Source organism: Chanos chanos, chromosome 10 (genome assembly GCF_902362185.1).
Source record: "Chanos chanos chromosome 10, fChaCha1.1, whole genome shotgun sequence".
NCBI classification, from domain to species: Eukaryota; Metazoa; Chordata; class Actinopteri; order Gonorynchiformes; family Chanidae; genus Chanos; species Chanos chanos.
The window spans coordinates 31,228,715-31,252,519 of NC_044504.1; the positions used below are offsets into that span (position 1 = coordinate 31,228,715).

Genomic DNA, 23,805 nt, shown 5'->3' on the forward strand with positions numbered 1-23,805 from the left:
TAAAGCTCACACTGTAGCTCATGTGTACAGTTCCACAGAGACGAATAGGAACTTCATGTTCTCAACCTCACCTGGTAAACAAAACTCACGTGAGAAATATATTTTTCAGTTTTTGTTTTTTCAAAACTGCGCAGGATGTGAAATGAAGGCCATTTTGGCGCAACGTTAAGAATCATCAAGGTGTCGTCAGGGTAAAAATGAATCCAACATGGAGCACGCACAGTTTTAGTTTCACAGTCGTTTTGTCATTTCCGTCCCATAGACAGGCATGCGCAGTGAAGTTCAGAGTGTATTGGTAGACGTTGATTGTTGTTGTTTTTGTCGGCAACTGAAGGAGCACCCGCATTTGCTTCAGAACGTTACATATTATTAGACGGTTATTACAGATAACTCTCAGGCTTCTAAAACGGTAGACTGACAAATGGGTGCCGCGGAGAGCACCGAGGGGGAAAGGGAGCCACTGCTCGCTCCAGCCCAGCCTCAAACGAACACACAGCCAGTGTATAGTAGAGTCTATGGAAGAAGATGGCTGGTTTTGACCCTATTTTCTTCCCTGGCCTTTATGCAAGGGATTGTGTGGAACACTTGGGGCCCCATTCAGAACTCCGCCAAACAAGCGTTCGGCTTCTCGTCCACTGACATTGCTGTTTTGGTCCTGTGGGGTCCAGTGGGATTCTTACCATGGCTGTTGTTCATGTGGCTAATGGATAAGAAAGGTGAGTTGTCAAATATTGTCTTCAACATTGACCACTGCCGTGCAAATGTCGTTCGGATTAATTGAATTTGATTTTTAAAATTGATCATTTTCGCATTGTACTAGCTGTTCAAGTTGACGATTTGATGTCAATCTATTCCTATAATCAAAATCATGATTCGACCAATGTTCTTTTCGTTGGCCTGGTGGAAATGTAGCGCTTGTACTGGTCTGAGCCCTTGAAACGTTAGTGGCAGGCCTGCTTTTCATGTGGCGTGCGTCCTCTATAATTTCGTTTTCATGAGCTTTCTTTAACAGCACTTTGCAATGTATGAAACTTCCTAATTAAAACTGTATTCAAGAAACAAGATCTTCAAGCTAAGGTGACATTTCAGTCTCTCAGTATCGCAGACTAGGCTACTGTCCCAAACACCTGTTACAAACAATATTCACAGAATAATTCTTATTTTGTGTCTGATTTTCAACGTACGACCATGTCACAAAACACCTCCACAGATAATAGGCTACTTCTTTTCCTTTTGTGTTAAAATACAGGCTATATTTCCTCAAATTCATTTCTAATAATGTTAGTTGTAATATTTTACTTAGTTTCAGATTTACACAAAGTGGTACAACAGCCTTCAGTAATAGTCCTGATTTTACGTAATTGGGGTATTTTGTTGATAAGATAAGGACTAACTCATGGATTTTACTTGAGAAAAGTGGTTGGACTTGACGTCTTAAAGTAAAAGTGGAGCTGAAACATCTGACTTTGATGTGATTGATCTTTTTAATTGATCTTTTTCAAACATAGTTATTGTATCAGTTTTTGGCTGTTGTTGTATAATGTTTTTTGGGGCTTTTTTTGACATGTGTAGTCTGTATGGCAAACAGTTGGCCTATAATCTTGAGCAGCATCTCCTAAATGTATTATCTTGTTGTTTGTGCAAATCTGAATCAGAGCACGAGGATAGTGTAAGAGTTATCACAATGTAGGTCACCACAAATTAGATCTAGTGAAAACACTTCATGTTTTAGAGAGGGAACTTGAAGTGTTTGTCCTAAAACAACATTGTCCTGCTCATGTAATTTCTCGAGGGCTGACATCAAATGACTCCAAGGTTTTATACAATGTTGAAGGATGCGGAAAAGCCACAAAACCAGTTCCTCTGTGCCATCCGCCTGACCGCTGACGCCCAAACGCATCAGATGATCTTTACATAATTTAAATTTGTGTCCCTTTGTGAGCAACAGTTTTAATGCCTGTTTTAAACCTGTGGACAAAAGGTCAACTGCCTGCTCATTGCAGAGGCAACTCATGAAATCTGATGATTTTACATATTTGAAGTATTACTTACAAGTCATAAAGGAATCAAAAAGCATTATTCGTCTTTTTCATAATGTCAGTATTATTTTTCTTTTCAGTTTTGGATGACTTGTGAGTGAACTGTATATGTCTGTGAATAATAACATACTTTGCATCATGTATTTTATTTGTACAGGCTGTTTCCCTTTACAGTCGTATATTTCCGGTCCAAATGATTCAACCAAACATATTTCCTTGAACGACCCTGAATTTAGTATTAAACAGCTCCCTTAATTTCTTTAAATTTGGCTTATGCTGAGCGTGGATTCTTAAATTCTCTAAGGCCATGTCGCCACATCTCTCGGGCCAGAGACACGCTTCAGGCTCAGCTCACGTTAAGTCCCATCCGAAATGGGGAAAGTGCTAGCTGTTTGGATCCCTCTCATGAAGGCAACACAGATGATCTGCCCAAGGCAGTTATAACATAGCAGTCATGTTTGTGGATGATCCTGTTCTCATTTGGGTAGTTGGGGAACAGAAAGCAGGGTGGGTGGATGTGGGATGTGAGCTGTGTCCTGTTCAGACAGGATGGCCTCCTGCAAAACCGAAGTTTTGGATGAACCACTCAAAAGCTGACAGGAACCGGAGCTGCTCAACATTGTAGACTGTCTTAAATGTTCAGCAGAGCACGTAGTGTGGGAAATCATGTTGAAATCTTTAAGGCCTTACTTCCTTGTGGGAACTTTTCACTTCAGAATGAAAGTGTAACCCACTAGGTCCTTTATATTCATTTCCTAATGTCTGGTGTGAAGCTCTTGCTAGAGCATTTGTTTCAAATTCTTCTGTTTGTTAGATATGTGTTTTCCCAAATTTCTCTTGTCCTACATTTACCTAACATCTAGGTCAGATGTGTTTTTACTCTTGAAGGCTGCATTGTGTAAGTCGTGCCATAAAGTGTACACCTGTTGTCCTTAAGTTCTGCAGAGAAGCATCTTGCAGGAGATAATATTACATCGGAGTCGGAGAGGCACAGCAATAAACGCCATATTGTGATTTCAAATATTAAAATTCCCAGAACATGACTGAGATTGCTCTTAAACACAAATCAAACAGGAGCTGGCCTGAGACGGAGCATAATTTCATAATCAGACAATAGACTCAAAGTTCAGAGGTGACACCTGGTAGCAGTGTGTGACTCTGACTCATATTGCAAGGCAAATCAGCACACTTAGTGATAACTCCTAAACTGCCAGTCCTTGACCAATTACAAACGGTTCATTATCTTGCTATTTTCTGTCCTGCTAGTGCAAACACTTTCACTAATAACATGTTTCTGCTGCTCAGTGTCTCCTTCTGACCTCTGTCTACAGAAAAGAGCTGCCATTTTGGATGATGTGATGTCCAGTCCTCAGAACAATGTTAAAGAAAAAGTAGTGTTGATTTTTCCAGAATTGGAAATTGGAAAACACATTGACTAAAATTGAAAATATTTCAAAAGCCATCATATTATGTTGTCGACGTTTCTGAACTGGAATTTCAAAAATATCCACTGTATTTCTCTATTTCTCTATCTATTTATATACCTATCTATGTCTGCCTACATGTCTCAAATATGTATATAAACAGCCTATACATATTTGAGACATGTAGGCCTAGCAGTTTTGTGTTGAGACAGAAAACCGTGTTTTGGTTCTGTAGTTACTGATGCGGTCCACGGTGCATGTGCAGTGACCCGTGGATTTTTTTTTTTTCACCCCAGCCCATGTATTGCTTTTTTGTTGTTGTTGTTTTTTTGTCCCCCAGTTTGAATGTGATACGAAATCACATTCGTACTCTTTGTCTACGAAAACATTCTACACTGTGTGTGGTTTTGATCATGAATAATAACACGAGCAATATTTTGAAACTGATATGCCTTTTCTTTTCTTTTCTTCTTTTTTTTTTTTTTTGCATGCGCCATGCTCATCCTGTGGTGCATGTATCCTTTATCTGATTTTCTCTGCCGCCGAGCAGACCGAGTAACCATGTTAAATAACAACAGAACACCTGGTGTCATTACTTAGACCATAAATAATGTTATAAGTTATTTTGGAATATTTGAGTCCATAGGAGCAAAAAGAGTAGATCTGATCTACAGGCGTCTCTGATGTATGCCTATATTCATAGCAAAGTAGCCACGCATTGATCTGAGAAAGGTCAGAGTAGTCGATCATTATTTTGCAGTCGTCATGTGTTTCTCTCTCTCTTGCTGAAACAGCATGCTGGAGTGACAGACCTGAAACTGAAGACCCTCTTGCCTCATTCACATTTTGATGTGTTTAAATGAAATCCAAAGTAAGATTTCAGCTGTCGGTCGGTTCACTTTTCTGTCAGGCCGTACCGTGTTACAAATCAAACGGTGGCCCAGACACCGAGGTATGAACTGAAGTGTGAGTAGTGTGAGCCATCGTGCCTCTCATACACTGGAAACTCCTGAGGAAAAGAGAAAGAAAATTGTGCAGACTGTGAAACAGCTGGTCAGCTCACCGTTAGGCTATTTTTTAAGAACACACTAGTGTGTGTGTGTGTGCTCATTTTTGTCATTTGGTAGTTGACAGGTGGCACATCAAAGAACGGTCGAAAGCGAGGTGTTCTCATTGTAAATGTTTTCTAGAGCAAAACCAAACAGTAGCTCTGTCTTTATCTCTGATTTACAATGTCTTTTCTGGAAGTTTCTCTCAGTACGCTTAATGCTGATGTTGACAAATTAAAATTACAAAAAAAAAAGGTACAGTACGTGCTTGTTGAGAAAAATCGTATTTCAATTTTGGTTAAACTCATTATTAATACTAATAAATGGGACAATATCTGTGTTTTTGTGTCAAATTTCTTGTGAAGCAGCTTACTGTATCAATCAAAAGGCTAACAAAATAAGAGAAGAAGTCATTTCCCTTATTTGTCAAGTCAAAAACAAAGAAAGAAACAAACAACAACAAAAAAACGGGTAAACACAACATATAGGGACAAAGCCATTTTTTCACTGCATGGCTTTCAGAATCAGTTAAAGAAGGCTTCCGAGCCGCTGAATGAAGGCAGTGACTTGTTTCTGTAATGCCCTTATGTGAACTAGCTTCAGCAGAGTGCTTCCCCACATGACTAAAAGTAGAAACTACAAGAGCAGGAAAAGCTGAGTTGAAGCCTCTCTTAAATCATACACATGCTTTGTGTCTAAAACAAATGGAAAGCAGAAAGCTGAAACATACAAAAACAACTGCTCAGGTTTTTTTTTTTTTTTCTTTCACCCAGCAACGAGACACGGAAAAAGCATGTGAGATGTCTAGATACCCTTGAACACCTCAATGATTATGTTAAACCTGAAACTGTGGGAGATTACTGTTTGTGGACACTGCCTGTCCGTAGCCACTCGCAGCAAACTTTGTGACTTAACTTTCAGTCCCTGTCTACAGATACAGCACCTCACCAGTATGCCTGTTTCTTATGGCCCAGACATTGCCCCAGGGTTGCTGTATGCCCTTCTGAAAACAGTATGCCTGTTTCCATATCAAACAGTACTGAGAGTTCTGGGTTCTGGCCTGCTGTGCTGTGCTAATTCAAAAGACGGAGACTAGGAGTGAAGGTTCTCAGGAGGCCCTCTGGATATGGTTAAACCGTTTAAAGAGGCAAATGCAAATTCCTCCAATTCTTTGAAACAGAAAGTCAACGGCGCCGGTCTTTTGATAAATCCGTAATATTAAATACACATTGCATAATTCACGCAAAGTATGTTTTACATGGTTTTTCATTGGTATCACCCCTGTCACACTCATTACATGCTGTACTGTTTTCTTATTTCTCCCGCTTTAAGGCTTTGGACACAGTAGGAAGCTTGATAAGATCTATAAGCAGAACTAGAGGCGGTTCTTGTGACATAAATGGGGTTTAGATGTGTAACGAACTGATGCACTGACTCTCAGTTTCTCCATTTGTTGTGTCCTGTAATTTCAGGGTTACGGGCGTCGCTTCTGCTCTCAACTGTCTTCATGGTGCTCGGTTCTGGCCTACGCTGCGTCCCCATCAGCGAGCTACAGTACCGCCGCTGGTGAGTCTCCCCTCGACCGCTGTAAATAAGTCAGTAAATACGTAAACAAAAGCATCATGCTTTAACTTGGAGATATCAAACCAACGTTCGTGTGAGTTCTTTTGTGGTTAGCGCCACAGCCCAGTGTAACGGTGCAAGGTATTGACGGTTCTCATGTGGTTTTGCACTGAGTGACGGTGTCTGTGGAAAATCTGGCAGGTCCAGACGTTTGATGGACAGTCAGCTTCTCTAGGGGAATGCTGAGATGATTTTACATCATTCAACTCTGGGATATTCTGTCATCTGAAAGAAGTCAGTGTTCCACACTTTCTGTTATCTTGCTTAGCCTGAAGGCTGCTGAAGATTGTCAAACAAATGGCGTTTGCTTAACCATTCCTATGAGAGATAGAAACTAAGTCATCGTACTAATTGACTGGCCCTAAACTGCAACATTTTATGGTGTTGGCGGAGCCCTGCTGAATGTGGCTGAATGGATTGAAATGAATGTCAACATTAACAAACTGTCAATTTCCCATGGCTTATTGTTATGTGACTGCATTGAATCCATGTATTCAAACAGTCTCTTTTCATTTTAATTTGCAGGGCCCAGAAATCCAAGTTGGGCTGAGGTGCAGTGTTTGCTTCCTGAGATTAGAATTCCATTGAAGTCTTTGAGATGCTTGGCTGTCTGCTCTCTGTTGTGTGTTCTTTGTGTCATCTGTATTCTGCCTTATCGCATTAAGCTTTTTATTAGCACCGTTTACATTGCGGGGAAAAAAAAACATATCTTTTTCTTCCACAGAAACCTTCCATTGCATTTTTTTTCCTTTATAGTGGCTCAGTCTGTTTTTCTTTGTTAGGATGTACCAGTGCATTTTATGGAGGTTCAGACTGGACCATCTGAATGACTCTAGGTTCAAAAGATAATTTTATCTAACTCCCAATTGTTATGTTTCTAGTTAAGCTTGTTAATGAACTCTATTCAGATGATGTAGAGCCCTGTGGGTGAAAATGAAGAAATTTTGCATGCATTTTTTTTTTTAGCTTGTGACAGTATATTAATATTAGACAAAAGTATGAACATGAAAAGAGGTTATTTCAAATTGAAAATGGATTCTTTCTGTCTGCCAAAACTTGAAATTGCCACTTGTCCTGATGGCATTATACAAAATGGGCTTTTTTTCCCTCCAAGTAGCAAATCACGTAATAAGTTAGATACTCTCCTCTGCTACATGAAGTATCCAAGTGTTCTCCAGGCATTTTCCACAGATTTTAACTTTAACTTTCTAACTTTCATGTACTGTTCCTGAAATGTTCCTGAATTTTAAAGCTTATGGAATTATGTGCTCAGCCAGTATAGTTTTAGCAACCCTTTATTAATCGTGAAATGAGTGTGATTTAGACCTTTCTTCACCTCATTGTCTTATATCCTTAATGGATTAATTTGAGTGTTACCTAGGCCTTAAATGCTGTTGTATGCCATCTTTTGACAAATTCATCCTTAATTCACACATACTTATAGCACTGAATGCCGGATCCCATTTTCTGAAGACAGTTTTTTCTAAGATGAGAATAAAGTGTAGGAATTTGGTTCCAGCAAACATAATTTTACACAGGGAAATAATACCCACAAGGACCATCATAACTGATTTCCATATACAGCCATACATCTTTTTTTTTTTTAACTGTCATTAACAACTGGTTTAACAATCAGTTAATGGTTTTGCACTATTTTTAACGACTCAAGAATACCTTGAGCTTTCTTACCTGTAACATAATGAATTAGCACTTGGACAAAGACGTAGGCCTTGTGTTGGCTTTGTGATATACCGTGCTTTTCTTATCCATCTTGGTAGGAGTAAGTGCTTATGGTTTGATATATATTTTTTTTTATTATTACAAACAGTGAATGACAGCTGTAACATGCTGCACCATTCGCTAGAAAAAGTTTATGTCATGTAATACAGACTGCATGACACACAAGCAGAGATTGAGGATTGTGTGGTACTGTGGCCGAGTCTTCAGCTGTACTCAAGTCACAAACTGTTTGGATTTTTGTAGCGCGTTCGTCCCCCCCCCCCCACTCGTGAAATCAGCATTGGTTAAAATAGGTCAACATGCATCATCACCCCATTACTGGAATTTATATATTTAAAAAAAACCCACTACTTCACTACAGTCTGAAACCTGAATACATTAGCAAGAATAACTTCCACATCTCACCAGTAGGTGTCAGCACTTGAATTGAAAAGTGGATGAAGTTGGGAACATATTTTCTCTGACCCGTATTCTCGCCTAAGAGTATGATGAACATCTGTAGTGAAACATGAAGACTTTCCGTTATGGGGATTTGATGGTGATTTTAGACATGCCAATCTGGATGACGGCCGGCTGATCTGACAGCCCTCACTCTGCTGCGAGGCTCAGCCGTACAGTTCAAGGGCATCACTGCAGTGATCAAACAGCGCTTCTGATATCAAAAAAACATAGCACTAAGAAGAGATTCACTGCTGTTAGCTAAATTTCAGAATAGGAAAATTCACTTGACAACAAATGGGTGAGCAGGTTTTTCATCACAAAAAAAAAAAAGAAAACGAGAAGCAAAGAGAAATATACACGGCCGACATTTTTAATGACTGATGGGTCTTCGTTTCATTTTGTACCCTGAATAATTAAAGAATTCACTTTCTGTCATACAGATAAATTTTAATGAAACGGAGGCTTTGGACCGAAAACATCTTGATGTTGTCTGGAGTCTTTATCACTTCCACTGTGCCCTTTTCCTTGTTGCCGAAACATTTGATTCGGAGCCTGTTCAGGGGCGGCAGCAGAAAACCCAGTATAACAATGGTTTCTGATTAGAAATGCCAATGATTGCTCTCGAATCAAAGCAGATTGTGATCGCCAGTACAAATATATGCAAATACCATGCCGGGCCCCCTGATTAAAGGCTGTTGCTGGGAGCGGGGACGGTGGTCTTATTTCTCATTAATTGTTGTCTGTGCAGTGACGTGCCATCAGGCTGAACTGAATCACCATGGCATCGAGGCTTGTAAGATTTTGTTAGCGCGTCACCAGTCATCAATTACTGTACACCTGGCCAACTGTGTATCCCAAAGCATGCTGGAGGCCATCATCTATCAATGTGCTTTTGTTCATCCACACATGGTCAGCATTAATCAAAGCCACAAATAGGGCTACGTGATGTTTTTTTTTGTTTTTTTTCCCTTGTAATCTTCATCGTGATGTGAACTTCCACGATAAAGGCATCTTAAAGGCCTGTGATTTCAGAACGGCTGAGATTTGTAAAGCTAGAAAGTTGATGAAGAGAGGTAGAGCAGAGACATAGCCTTACTCTAACATGAAGCGTCTAGATTACGTGGTGACATAATCAGAGTGGGCCGAGAAGAGCGCTACAAAGAGAAACACAAGCCACGCGAAACCACGCAACTGCAAACTGCTACAACAAGTAGTCCTGAAGAGGGAACAGAGACCCAGCTTGTAAGTGGAGCACCGGCAGCAGCAGCAGCAGCAAAAGATTTAGTACCGAAAAGAGGAAGTACATCTATCATGTGACAACATTAGGATGACTCCACGCAAACGCAAGTTTGGGCAGAACACGTGGAGTAATGGTGGCCACTGAAAGGGGGAGAACATCAAACCTGTATAATCACTTAAAATTACAACCCGTCTGTTCATTTTCAGGGTCTACACTTGCAGCACGTTTAATCAGAGACACACTGAAATGGCACACTTTGTTTTTATCGCATCTCACATCGCCATCGCAGCGCCCAACGAGTTTATCACACACGTCGCATATTTTCTCAGTATTGTGCAGCCCTGGCCAACAACCAGTGATCATCCACTATTTGTGTTTATCTGATGCTGGCCTCCAGTCAGTCGCGCCACAGTTTGTGGAGCATTACTCCGGAGTCGAACGAATGGCATCAACGTTCATGGTCTGCACGCCACCAAGAGGAAGCCTCGTATGTCGCTTGCAGTGTGAGCCTATTGTAAACATTCTGTCCATCAGATGTTGCGTTCGCTCGGAAAATTCACAGCAGGACGGATGAGCGGGCATCACAAACGGCCACTATCTATGCTAATGCAATTCATCCGCAAATACTGCAGTCCTCAGAAATGAGTTTAATCAGAGGGCATTCAAACCCCTTTGACAGAGCTCTTCTGTACCAGTTAAGCTAATCATCTCTGTCTGAATTGCCACCATGCTCCTTTCCCCATGCGCCTGCTAAAGTATGACTCAATTAGTCTTCCTTCCTTTAAGCCCTCCATTTCTTTCTTTCTGTCAAATACCTTAGACCTTAATATCAGTATTAGCACTTTGGCTGATCTTCAAGACAGATAACACATGAACACCTGAGGTCACATCCATTTACGAATTTTTTTGTCATACTCCCTTAATCAAAGCGGAAGTGAATTAACCAAATTAACTCAAAATGAAAATAACTGGCCTTTAATCCACTGGGTGAAATCTAAAGCCATCATTACTCTGCTCTGTGCCAGGTTTAGCATAATTTTCTTATTCATTCAAAAAAAAAAAGCAAGAAAAGTAATTGGTGAGAGTCTTAAAGTTGTAATGGTCGGATTTAGGTCTGGGATTTTAAATCAGCTGGAATCCAATTATGAGGTACGTGAGACGGTGTCACAATGAAATCTGACGTCAGTGAAAATAAGGAGGGGCTCCTATTCTGTCCTGGCCAGCTGTATGCATGACAACCAGCCTCATTATGGGATGGACGGTGCAGGTCTTTACCGTCACAGTGACAGGTCTCTGAAGGAATTGTAAACTATAGCAAAGGCTGAAATGCTCCCCGAGGAATCAAAGTCAGCTGAAAACACTCAAGAACAAAGAGAGGGAGGGAGGGAGGGAGAGAGGGAGGGAGGAAAGGAGAGAGAGAGAGAGGGGGAGATAAGCGTTTTTCACAAGATTTGGGAGGAGATCAGGGAAGAGCAGTGGTTTTATCGATCTGTCTTGCTGGGGAGGGCATGTCTTTGTCTACAACTAAGGATTCTGTCTTCCACACTGAAGGAGACAGGAGGGCTGAGTAGCTTTAGAGGTGTAGAGGAGAGTACTCATAAAATATTGGTACTTTTGGTTCGCAATAATGTTCAGGTTTCAAATCTCATGGCAAAGCTTTTTTTTTTTCTTTTTTTTTTTTTCTCCTCAGAATACGTAGGAGTTAATCTCTCTTGGCTATTAAAACTCATTTTTAAGGAAGTTTACCATCCTGATCCTTCAACTTTTGAAGCTCTTCTAAACAGGTACAGCAGTACATGAGAACTGTACCTGTATTTTATCCTCGGTAGTGCTCAAGCCTCCTGGATTTCCTAAGACCGATTCACTCAGACTGTATACAGTTGCATTTTTTTCTGTTTCTCATTCAACCCTGGCCTGGCTATTCTGCAGTTTTATACAATGTATAGTTGGTGTGGCTGTATGAAGTGTTTTGTTTCCTTTCTAAGGGCATGAATTTCAGAATTTATTGTTAAATGTCTACCATACATGCCCGGCATACCTGTATCCAGCCATGTATTTGTACTCTCATTCATTGTTAAATATATGTATTTCTAATGTGTTTTGCCAACACATATGTATATATTTTTTGCAGGTTGATCCACGGTGGACAGCTGCTTAATGGTTTAGCAGGTCCAACCATCATGGGTGCTGGGCCATTCCTCTCCACCACATGGTTTGCTCCGGACCAAAGGGCCACTGCCACAGCTATCGCCTCATTGGTCTGCTACCTTGGGTCAGCATGCTCCTTTCTGGTTGGTCCCCTGGCTGTGCCAGCACCCAATGACACCCAGATTGTGACCAGTGTTGTGAACTGGAACCCAAGCCACATAAGGGAAAGGATAGACTTTGTTCTCTATGCAGGTAACTCCCAAGCTACCTCATTGCACAAATCAATACCAGACAATTATGTTTAGTGTATATCCAAACCCAGTTCATGCTCCCGCCCTCCGCCAACAAAAAATACAAAACTGTCTTCAGAAAATTTCTTGTCTTAACACCGTTTGATAATGCCTTTCAAAATGGCAGACCATGTTCTGCTTAACTGATTCGGAAAATTAAAGCATTTGAGAGCAAAAAAAAAAAAAAACTTAAATACAATAATAGATTGAAGTTCTGACTTTTTTCTTTAATCCTCTGCATCTTGGTATTCAGTTCTGTTGACTGTTGTAATAAATAGTTGCGTAGAACAGGTGGGTCAGATGGATGAAATCAAAATGATGAGTCCTAATCGACACACAATGTACAGTAAGACTGAGAGAAATGATGACACCTAAGTAGAGGCTACAGTGACGTTTTTCCCGTTGCGACAACTCAACAAGTGTGCGGACCCAAACCGTCAAATGAGCCAAATTTGATATGTAATATTATATTACAGACGATTATAGTGTAATATATATTGATATGGTTAATTTAGTTTGTGAAAGCCAGGGTTAATGAGCCTTTACGGTCATTTGTTTTTCCCCACTGCCCTTGGGTTTAATGCATTTGTATGTCTCACAGTTAACCTATGATTAATGTAGGTAGTGGTGTCTGCGGATTAGGTCATTTAGAAATCTGTTCACAATGGAAAAAAAACCAAAAAAAAAACCTGTGAAACAAAGTTACGAGGAAGCATTTTTTTTTTCCCCACAAAGAAAGACAAATTAACCTTTAGCCTTGGAAGCGGTTTTGAGAGCAGGATGATTAAGTCATTAAAACAGTGATTGATTAATGTGATGTCTGTTGCCTTAATTAAGATGACAGTCTTGTGCTTTATTCTGCCCTCCAGAGTTTGGACTGATTGCGGCGCTCTTTGTAGCAGTTCTGCTTTACTTCCCCTCCCGACCGCCCGTGCCTCCGAGTGTGGCAGCAGCCAGTCAGCGGCTCAGCTACAGGAGCAGTATCTGCAGACTCCTAAGGTATGCCGTTATCAACCCGCTCCATACGTTACATGCTTCCTAAACACCTCCTTTTGGCTGAGGCAGACGTAGCCCAAACATTTGCAAAATTGATTCAAGCGTAATCCAGCCAAACCCGAGAATCACCTGTAAAGTCTTTGTTTACGTGCCGTCAAGTGTCCCTGCAGACAAATACTTTCCGTATTATTCAATATGTTTATTGCAATAAAATTTTGAAAATGAAAGCTTTGTCCTGGGGGACTGAGTATTTTAATGAAAGGATCTTTTCAGTTTTGCCACACACCATCTGCTCTGGTCTGTCATTTAATGTACATCAAAGATGTCGCCTACTCTCCTAAGATTAATTACTAAGTCTTAAGATGCCACACTCTGTCCCTGCATGATAAATAGATCATCTTGGTCTGTGCCTTCAGTGGCCACAGGAGCCTATCGCGTTCATTCAGACCATAGTTTGTGCTGTTTCACAAACTAGCCCCCCCCCCCCCCCCCCCCTCCTTGTGTGATCTCTCTCTCCAAGTGAGGGCCACTGGTGCAATTTACAGATCAGAGGCAGCCATCCATGCCTCAAGTTCTCCTCAGGCAGCCAGCAGAATGATGTGCTGAAGTCTATGGACAGAAATGAAGTTTGGAACATCCATCAGTGTGAGGGGACTTCTTTGAAATGCCCATCCCCTGAGGTGGACCAGAATGCTCGAAACAAATTTCACGGACTTACAGATACAAAAAAAAAAACTGGCCGCAAGAAGGCGGAGGGCTCAAAGCAAAGTAGGAGGAACGACTGAGGGTATAAACACAGGAAAAAAACAAACAAACACAAGCTGTTTTAGATCACCCCCGTTGAGATAATATTGTTTTATTGAAACCCACTGATAGGCGGTCTTCCAGTTTTGATTCCATATTGTGTTAGAGTTCAGTAGCAGTACCATAGCTAGACCTCTCTGAAAGTTGGCTGTCTCCAGCACACATTTGTAGAAGACCAGCTGAATGACTGACCTAACCATTGCAGTGTCTTGGTTCTAGTCTCCTAAATTCTGAAGTTGTCTGAGCCTCCTAGTTGTCTGTTTATGCTTCTCTTTGTTCCAGACTTAAACATCTCAAGGGTTGGAGATGTTACCATTTTAATTGCTTTGAGTTTGATTAAGTTTGCTCCGATGTTTATTTCCGATCCTGAGAACATCATTATTTCTCAGTGACTTTCTCAGACTGATTATCCAAGCCTTGATTACTTTACTAACAACGATGATGACTTGGCACCGTTATTGATGGTGCTCCTTGATAAAAAATGGTGTTGTCTTGGAAGGGTTCTCATCATGAGGCTTCAGCTCCCTCCCAAGGACAAGTGGCACTTAGCTGATGATCCCGCTGGCCTGGAGGCTCCCCTCAAAATATTTGCTCTTGTACTGTAATCTAAATAAGCTCTCATCTGGAAGGGGGGAAAAGGTGTATGGCCATTGATTTCCCACTGCTGCAAGGTTAATGAAACAGGCACAGTTGAAAGAAAGGGCAGACCATCAGCACACTTTTACGAATCCTCTTTCATGACTCCTCTGAGACTTCTGCAGGACACTGCTCAGTTCTCTGCAAACATTGTGCTCTTGGCCACTACTCTCAATGCAAAACGAAGATGTGCAGCCGCACTAACGTGTAAGCTTGAAAAACTGGACTTTGCAAATCGAATTTGCAAATGTTATTTTTTTTTTTCTCCCCTTCATCTTATTGTGATTTAAACACAATAGCCTTTAGTGACCCAGATGTCCCCTTACCTCAGAAAGCCATGTTTGGATATGCAGAACAAGAGAGAGAAAAAAAAGGAAATAAACACATTTCTCTGAGCTTTCCAAGGCTCAAAATGATAAACAAAGGAGTGTCTTTTGAGGGTGTCAGTGATGGCTGTCAGAGCTTTTGTTGGTTTATGGAGCTTCAAGGGAGAATCTCACGCACTAGAGAGATCAGTGGCTGTTGCTTTGGGATGTTCGGAGAAGAACGAGGGAGGCTGGCAGACAATCCTAATTGGGCTGGGAGTGATTGGAGCGCTGCCAGGGGCCTAGGGAAAGGTGAATGAGGCCAATCCTGTGAGGGGAGTCTCTTGACATATCACACAGCTGTAGTAACGCAATGATTTTAGGGATGCTCATATAAATGCTAATATAGTAAGAAAATAGCATCCTATATTGCACTTGGATTTTGGAATCAGCTTGGATTGAATCCCCCAAAGACAAACCAAACAATTATTTTAATAGGCCAGAGTGTTCATTCTGAAAATTAAAGTGACCACAGAGCATGATGTTACTCTCTCAGGCTACAATAACAGTCTGATTTTCAGACATATCTCTTTGTACTTTACCATGTTCTTTACCCTGTTTTCTCTCTCATCTCTTATTTTCTGTGTATTTGTGAGTGTGACATTTGTTCGTGTCAAATGGCTGTTTCCCTGATATTGGAAATGAAAGAGCTTAAATGAATTATCTTAGGCCGGTGCTCATTTATAGACTATACAAGCTGATTCAGTTATTCCAGTGTTTTTTTGTTTATGTGTAGTGAACGGATTAATAGTGGCTAATGATGTCTGCCAAGTGTTAATCCTTGTTTATTCAGTTTCATAATCTTTTCAGCTGTGCACTGAATCTGAATAGTTTCTATTCCAAAATTTAAATGTTCATCTCACAAGGGGTTATGAATATAATCAGGTATTCCACAGGTGGCATTTATTTTTATAGTGTACCTCTTGCTGTGCTGCAAAAGAAGAGAAAGCAAAGCAAACTGTAATTAACATTCCGTGTCTGTTCGAAACTTTGCTGCCAACTCAGTGCTCCATTTTAAAATTACGCTTACCTGACTTGTCTTCTGTCCACTCAGCCTGTCTTTTGTACTCAGAGGCGTTTGTCTTATTTTGACTGTGATGAGAGACTGGTTAAGTCTTATGTGACAGCGTGTGCAGCTTAATGACAGACCTGCGGCCACTGACACATCTGGAGAAAGTAAATGGGTACCGTGGCCACTCAAAGGCTCCATATACCGTAGCCTCGGATGAAACTCTATGACAAGTAGATCCTTAGGAGTCTGTCTTTTTTTTTTTTTGTCTTCTAGCAACATGCGGTTCTTGATGATAGCTCTGGCCTACTCGGTGCCCACGGGGGTGGTGGCTGGCTGGTCCGGTGTGTTGGATATGATTCTCACCCCTGCTAGAGTTAGCCAGGTAAGAAATTACACCATTCTTTCCATTGGAAGCCTACAGGCATTTTCAACAATGTCCGTACCCACTGTGTGCATTCAATGAAGCGAACTTAATCGAGCATAATTTCAAGCACCGTTGATTGCAATGAGTCCTATGCCAGAAACAAGAAAACTGGGCTTAAATATAACAAAACATTAATTGATCTTTCATTACAGAGGTATAGCTGCTCATATTCAGCTGAACGTTTGGGCTGTACAAGACTCAAATGCCTTCATTTATGTTATTGACTCATATGTCGATATTTCATGTTTCTGATGGACAGTGCTGCTGCAAGCTGCAGTTACCTGAGAATCAGTCACTATTGAAAGCCTCTCTTTTATTTCAGTGTGCCCACAATCAGTTTAATTAGGATCAAGGCTAGTACACAAAATGTAATTTCCCTGGCTAAAATGGATGTTGATTCATAATTAACCCCAGGGTGCTCACACACACGCACGCACGCAAACACGCACAAACCAGAAATTGTCCGATAGCCCACATTGAAATCTTTAAAAACCCTTTCCTTCTTCTGGACTTTCTCATTAAAAATCAACAAGAGCAGAGTAAATATGCTTTGAACTTCAAAAACACTTGTCGAAAGACCTAATTATGATCTTGAAATTCCAAAGCCAAGCAGATGGGCTTGCTCTTTCTCTCTTGAGCCATCTCATCTCTAAACGTGACTTATCACTGTCCCCACAGTGCAGAGACTTTATTTGTTGGACACACACACACGCACGCACACACACAGACAGACACACACACACATGTCCTACACAATCTTCCTGAAGTTTAATGCGATTAGTCATCCATCTCAGATAAGCATTGACTGAAGTGCGTATGTAGCAAAATAAGACCAATCTGAATTAAAAGATGATAAACCCGGTGTCTTGCGGCACAAAGTTCTTGTCAAGATTATGATCAGACAGGTGCTACCCCAGAACAAACTGTTCAACCAGGAGACGTCATACCCTCATCATGTTCCTACAGATTCTTACTCCTTGTTGCTGTCAGAAATATTACCAAAGCATTATGAATTCTCTGAATTCACATTCATGTTGTGGTTCACTCATGCAGCCATCAAATCCTTTTGCTGAAAGTTGAAAGATCTCGCACTCAGAGAGGTTCCTCTCAAATGCATTCAGAATTTACATCCATTAGAAAACTTCAAATGGCATAGATGTTTGATGCTTTAATGAAGTTCTCTTCAGAATTGCGTAGGATATGCTGCATGAAGATGAAGAGATGAATCAAAACTTTTTTAAGTTGTCATATTCACCAGACACCCAGAAGACCTCATAATGTTGGATTTTAATTCTGAGTATCTGTGTGATTATTATTTCCAGACAGTCTGACCAAATTCTGCAAAGAAAAGTACAATAAATCCTAATTTCATGTGTCCTTAGTCATCAGAAACCGCATGACACATGTTCGTATACCACATGACATGTAAACTGACCGTGAGAGGTCACAGAGGTAATAGTCTGGCTCTGATGGTAATTATATGCCTGACATAGAATTCACAATTGCCTATTATTTGTTGGGGTATTTAATTACACTCAGAGTCAGATCATTATTTGAGTTATTACACATTGCGAGTCTTTGAGTGTAAACAACTGCGAGCCTCATTTGCTTTTTCCAGTGAAAACATTCTTTTGTGTAGGTGGGGAACTCGGTGTTCTCTCTCTGTGCTCATCCCTGCTGTTTTTACAGATAAAGCGCTTTTATTGGGGATCAATACCGAGAGATTGTGTTGGTCTCTGGCCTTACTTTCACCAAACTGCAATATCTTTGCTGGTGCGCTCATAGGAAATGTCAGTTACTAGTGTTTTTCCTGTCATATGACATAAGCTACAGCAAACATGGTGTTTTTTTGTTGTTGTTGTTGTTGTTCATTAGTAGGCTATGTAATACAAATGCCAGATTCTGATCAAGTTTGCCTTCACATTGCTGTCTTGTGGGGGAAAAGAGAGATCTCAGATCTCCTTGAACGTGGAAACTTATTTTTGCTATACCATATGCTGTTGTCTTTTCTTTTCTTTTTTTTTCTTTTTTTTTTGGTTGTTGTTGTTGTTTTGTTTGTTTGTTTTTCTTTCCCCCAGCATCCTTTGCTTTGCTTTGCCCTGTGGCTATCCAAGAGCAAGTCATCTATTTTGAGTGCTTTGTCCTCGGGCTTAGAATTCACTTTTAATGGGAAACAGTGTGGGTGATAAATATTGTCTTATGCTGACTGTCTGTGTTCCCTCTCTGTGCTGAGAGGGTATGGCACTGGACAGTCCCAAGTCAGCGCCACACAGACAGAAAGAGGATAAGCATTGATCCCACAACGAGTGGGAGTAAGAAAACAGAGAAACTGGACTGTAATCAGTCAACAGAGAGTGGACTCCACTGAGGCAGGGGATTGAGTTGGACCCTGTGTGTCTCTTGTCTCAGCCTGAGTCTGTTAGCGGCGTCAAAGGAAAGGAAGCTGACAAGACCCACAGCACTGGCGTAGAGCACACAGCTTTTCACAGCTGCAATTAGCATCATTTAAGAGCAGGATCCCTCTCAGCGTTAATCAGTCACATCTAATTGTTCTGTTAATGGAAAATGGGGTATTAGGCTTGTGCAAAATGGTGGCTCACTCGGATTAGGGAACCACCTTTTGCCCTTTCAAAGTCAGTCCAGAATCCAGGACGCTCTGCAGAATCTGAAATGCGTGGAAAATTTCATCAGTTCTTTTAGATGAGCAGCTATGACCTTCACAGAAAGGGACCTTCCTTGTGTTCAGAACATTATTGCATATGAAAGTCATTTTCTCTGGTTAATCTGCTGGGGATTGGTGCAGGACCCAGAAGTGACACTCATCTGAGGGAGTAAACTTATGTTTGTTTGCCACAGGCTACAAATGAGTACGCATTTAGAGAGATAAACAAGATGACATGCCAAGGGCCTAAAGGAGTTTTGGTGTTGCTTCTCATATTTATCATCATCTCCTGCTAACTGACACAATTAAAAGGCTTGGTAAAGCCTAGGCACAAATTCTGTCCTGATGTTAGTATATTGTTGTAATTAACTCTTTCATTTTGTTTTTTTTGAAAATTAGACCCAGACCAAAGTAGTGATTTGTTTGGACTTGAGTAATGTTGAGTACATACATTAATATGATATTAAATGACATTGTTCATTAGCAAGTAATGAAGATAGCCCCTGATCAAGCAATTTGATCATATGGAAAAATCATTATCACATGACAGTCATATTATGGTCCATTAAATTCCCAAATGGCCGTTAAAATGTATATATGCTCTGTTAGTTAGCTCTGTGAGTTAGCTTTATACTTTCAAAAGCATGTTTTCTGATGTTATGTATTGAATTGAGCCTTTTGTTTTGTAACCCTTTATCAACGAGATAGCAGGAAACACGATGAAGTGTGAGGTCCCCCAGAAGAGCATTCTGTCCCAGTGATCCATGACTGAGCCAAGCCACTCTTGTCTCTGGACCATCTGTCTGATATTGTCTGCTCGTGATGAACCACACTGTTGTTTCTTGCCTTTTTCCTTTTTCTTTGGAATTCTGCCTGGCAATTAACTCACTCCCTGAATGATGTTCTTCCCCCAGACTGCAGACTGTTGTTGAACAGTAAAATGAGTGACATCTCGTAGTGCCTAGCGCCAGATAATATCTCTGCTCTGGTTCACAGGTGGATGCTGGATGGATCGGGTTCTGGTCAATTGTTGGAGGCTGCGTCTTTGGAGTGGCTATGGCCAGGTGAGTAATATGCTCTCTCTCTCTCTCTCTCTCTCTCTCTCTCTCTCTCTCTCTCTCTCTCTCTCTCTCTCTCCCCCCCCTCTCTCTTTTTGTTGGCTGTCTGAGCCTAGCAGACTTGCTACAATGAATTCTTTCACTTTTGTCTAAGTGATTTGTAGTTACGAAATCAAATTCAAATTAAATAAATTGCTCACTGACAGTGGATAAAAAAAAGCAGAACTTATCATTCATCTATTTAGTCAATATTTTTGAGAGCAGATGAAGCTACTGTGTTCTGTAAACAAAAGAAATAAAAGATCACCCCACTGAGTGTGGCTCACGTTGTATAATAAGAGTGCATGCAGCTCTGGGGGATATAATAGTTTGCTTTCCATCATGGATCAGTGACAGTGTTTTCTAAAGACAGGGCATTTTGTGTATGTGTGTGGGTGGACTGGGCGTAGGTCTCTCTCTCTCTCTACTAATTTATTAAAATCAGATCTGTGATAAACGGCAGTGGAAAATACTAATGGAGTGGCTATGTCTCGCCGGCTGATGAATAGGAGGTGGTGCAGAAAGCCTAAACTGTACAGTCGGCAAAAGGAAGAGATTTGTCAACAGTTGATGGATAAACATTTGTCGTTTGGCCTAAATCAGCACTTCTGGACCAGGGGAAACATTTTCAAAACATTGTAATTAGGAAAATGAGGTCGTAATTCTTCCTGCTTAATCGATGGTCAGTGTATTGGAGGTTAGAGGCCAGCCAGCAGTGTTAGTTGCGGTGTGTTGTAGTAGCGTGTGGCCAGGGTCCACATCGACCTATGGCTGCTCTGGAGCCAGGAGACCTCAGCCTACCTATTGAAATTCAAATAATTTCAGTTTTGAATGTTATTTGAATAATCCTGTGTAACAATCTGAGTAAGGGCGTGGGAAGAATGTAAATACGCTGACTCGTTCCTCTCTCTTCCTCCATGTAAATTGTTTATCTGTGGGGGGGGGGGTTAGTCAGGGCCTTCAGCAGAGAGTGCACGGAGACCTGCAACAGATGCCCCGCTGCCTCTCTGCAGCCAACCGGTCTATTGCGGCACCATTAACGATCGTTTGCCGAGTGATCATGCATTAATGGGCCCGTGTGAGTTACGGTGCGGGGGGCCGGGGGGGGCTCCGGTGCTCTCCCTGCGGCAGCAATCATAATGCAAATTCATGAGTGTGAGTTATAGGATGCAACTGTCCCCAGCCACCGGGCGCCGAGCGGTAGGGTATGTCACCGCCGCAGAAAAAATGGCTATATAAAAATGAGCTGCAAGGACAATAGCCGAACACTGTAATTGATTGTATACCTGGCGACATATTTAATAGCTGCCGGCCTCAAAGGCTCTACAGGGCCCCCCCCCCCCACCACACACACACACACACACACACACACACACACTTTCACCCCTCACCCAAATGGGCTTTGCCCGCACAGATGAATCACAAGATGCTGTCACCGCAGGTCAATTAGCACATGGTGCTCAGAGGTGTGAAAAAGGGTCCTGTGGCTTTTAAATTGTTGTGCGGCAGCTTGCGACAGGGGCAGCGGCACTGTTTTTGGACTACAAGAGAAGTGCTCATTGCTTGCTATTATCCTTCATCAAACAGTCCAGCTCCATTACCTAGCTGTGATGAGGGAACTGAACAGCAGGCTAAAATTTACCCTCTTAAATCTCCATTAACCAGAATGAAGACTCAAGCGTGTCTGGAGTTCACCTGAGAGATGGCCAGTCGCCTGGCTGTTTTTTTTTTTTTTTGGCAGTGTTTCCCTTGTCTCGTTCAAATATGATTCTTATTACTTCTGCTATCACTGGGTTTAAAGTCAAACTTACCAAGGGTATAGTAAGTACAGAACAACAAAGAGTGATGGATTTATTTTCAATGACCTTGAGTCGGTTGCCAGGGATGAGAAAGAGCAGAAAACTCTTGGTACTGTCGCGACGTACCTGGTTAAGGCGTCGTTTCACACGGCAGAGGTTCACACTTCATCTAAGATTCACGGTTCAAATACCAGCTTTACCAAAGAATGTAGTTCCCTTGGGTGGTCGTGTCAGCCGTGGTCACATTCCCCCTCACTGCCCATCAGTCAGATAGTCAGAGGACTGTATTGCTGCCACTGTCGTCGAAAAAATAGTTCTCTCCTTCAAGTGTCTTGTATTGCTTTATGATGCTGCAAAATTTGAAGTGTCTAAGGATTTAGTGGCTGAGTCACATATTTTGTAAGAGGAGTGTGCTGGCTTTAGTCACCTTGACTAAGGTACAGCCACATGAGGGGGGCACTTACAAGGGCGTTCAAAAAATTTGGGACAGAAATAGAGTGATATAAATAGATATTTAGTGGGGAAAAAAAACATTTTTTTTTTTTTTTTGTAAATTTACTATAGCCTTCTGTACGTGACATAGAATAGTTAAAACGATTGCTTTACATAAATGATTTGAAAACTTTAGAAATTGTGGGGATTTTTTTCACAGTTGTGCTTGTTTTCAAGGCAGTCTCAGTGATTCCCATCGGTTGTTACACTCTGGTGCGTGTGAGCTCTGTGCATCTTTGCGCCAGATTGCTCTTAAATTTCTACAGGGTGTTTTTTACGAATTAAAACTGGGGAATTCAAATCATTATTTCGTTCCCTGACTGACCTGACCACAACACAGCCAATTAGTGTCTCCATTCATTGCCTTTTCTTGTTAAAGTATCTCAGTCACTGCAGAATTTTAAAAAATTACGCCTCAGTGACATCAGTATATCAGAGTAGTATAAGGGTCATGACTTGTAACGGATTGAGTCTAAACAGAGTAGAGGAAGAAAATGTCTGGACTGTTACAGTGTGACAGCCGTCACACATCTTGAGTGTTCGTCAGGAAGACGTCTCGTCAGTCGTGTGCCATGTTGACTGACATGTGCTGCAAAGAGGACATGCAGAAATAGCACCAGTGTTTATGATTAATCGCTGGCACCCCCTTGAACAGTGACAGATATTTTCTGTCTGTTGGTCTCTCTCTCTCTCTCTCTCTCTCTCTCTCTCTGCCTGTCTGTCTGTCTGTCTGTCTTCCTCCCACGCTCTCCCTTTCTCATCCTATTCTGTAGGTTTGCTGACTCCATTCGTGGCATGCTGAAGCTTATACTGGTGTTGATGCTGGCTGGAGCGTCTCTGGCTGCTACTTGGTTTACCCTTACCTGTCTGACCAGACTGACTCACCTGCCCTCCACTAAAGGTATGCTTATCCACGGCAGTACATAACGAGTACCAGTTTACAGTCTCCAAACTCACCTGCCCTCGACTAAGGGTATGCTAATCCACAGCAGTACGAAACAAGTACCAGTTTACAGTCTCCAGACTGGTACCTTGACCGAGCAGCAGTTGTACAATACAGTAGCACAGGTAAGTTTAAGTGGCATCATGCTGAGAGTTCCAGATCTAAAGGAACCAATTAGCTGCACATCAGTGAAGGGAAATAGGGTCTGGACTGTGGTGGGTGTGAGAAGCTCCAGAGAAGCAGGGCCTGAAGCAAACATATGCCCTTCTAATCTGCCAGCTGAACCATTTTCTATCCATTACCTTCTCACGGTTGGCGCCTCGTTTCTTTATCTGCTCTCAGCCAGAGATTTTGGCACACGCCCGGGGCCATGCAGACTCCAAAGCTGTCTGTGCCTTTACCTGGAATGCCAGCATGGGCCCGGTGGTTGGTCATGGCTCATACACCCCAGTTATGATTCATACTATGAGCTAATGAGCAATTACTCCACCAGCGCTATTTTTGGTACAATATTTCAGATTTGGATAGTATGCTTTTCATTCATTTTCATAAATAATTTTTTTTTGGGGCTATTTCTGACT

At 41.5% G+C, this 23,805-nt stretch overlaps 1 protein-coding gene across 1 annotated transcript in view; it reads left to right on the top strand.

Annotated features, from left to right (window-relative positions):
- Nucleotides 1–325: 325 nt before the first annotated feature.
- Nucleotides 326–23,805, top strand: part of slc49a4 (solute carrier family 49 member 4) — a 29,009-nt gene continuing 5,529 nt past the window's right edge. Inside the window, exons 1-7 of the mRNA XM_030786914.1 lie at nucleotides 326–716; nucleotides 5,985–6,078; nucleotides 11,688–11,956; nucleotides 12,864–12,993; nucleotides 16,081–16,189; nucleotides 19,890–19,957; nucleotides 23,055–23,182. Of these exons, the coding sequence (XP_030642774.1) occupies nucleotides 422–716; nucleotides 5,985–6,078; nucleotides 11,688–11,956; nucleotides 12,864–12,993; nucleotides 16,081–16,189; nucleotides 19,890–19,957; nucleotides 23,055–23,182 (1,093 nt within the window). The 5' untranslated portion in view covers nucleotides 326–421. The remainder of the gene's footprint in view (nucleotides 717–5,984; nucleotides 6,079–11,687; nucleotides 11,957–12,863; nucleotides 12,994–16,080; nucleotides 16,190–19,889; nucleotides 19,958–23,054; nucleotides 23,183–23,805) is intronic.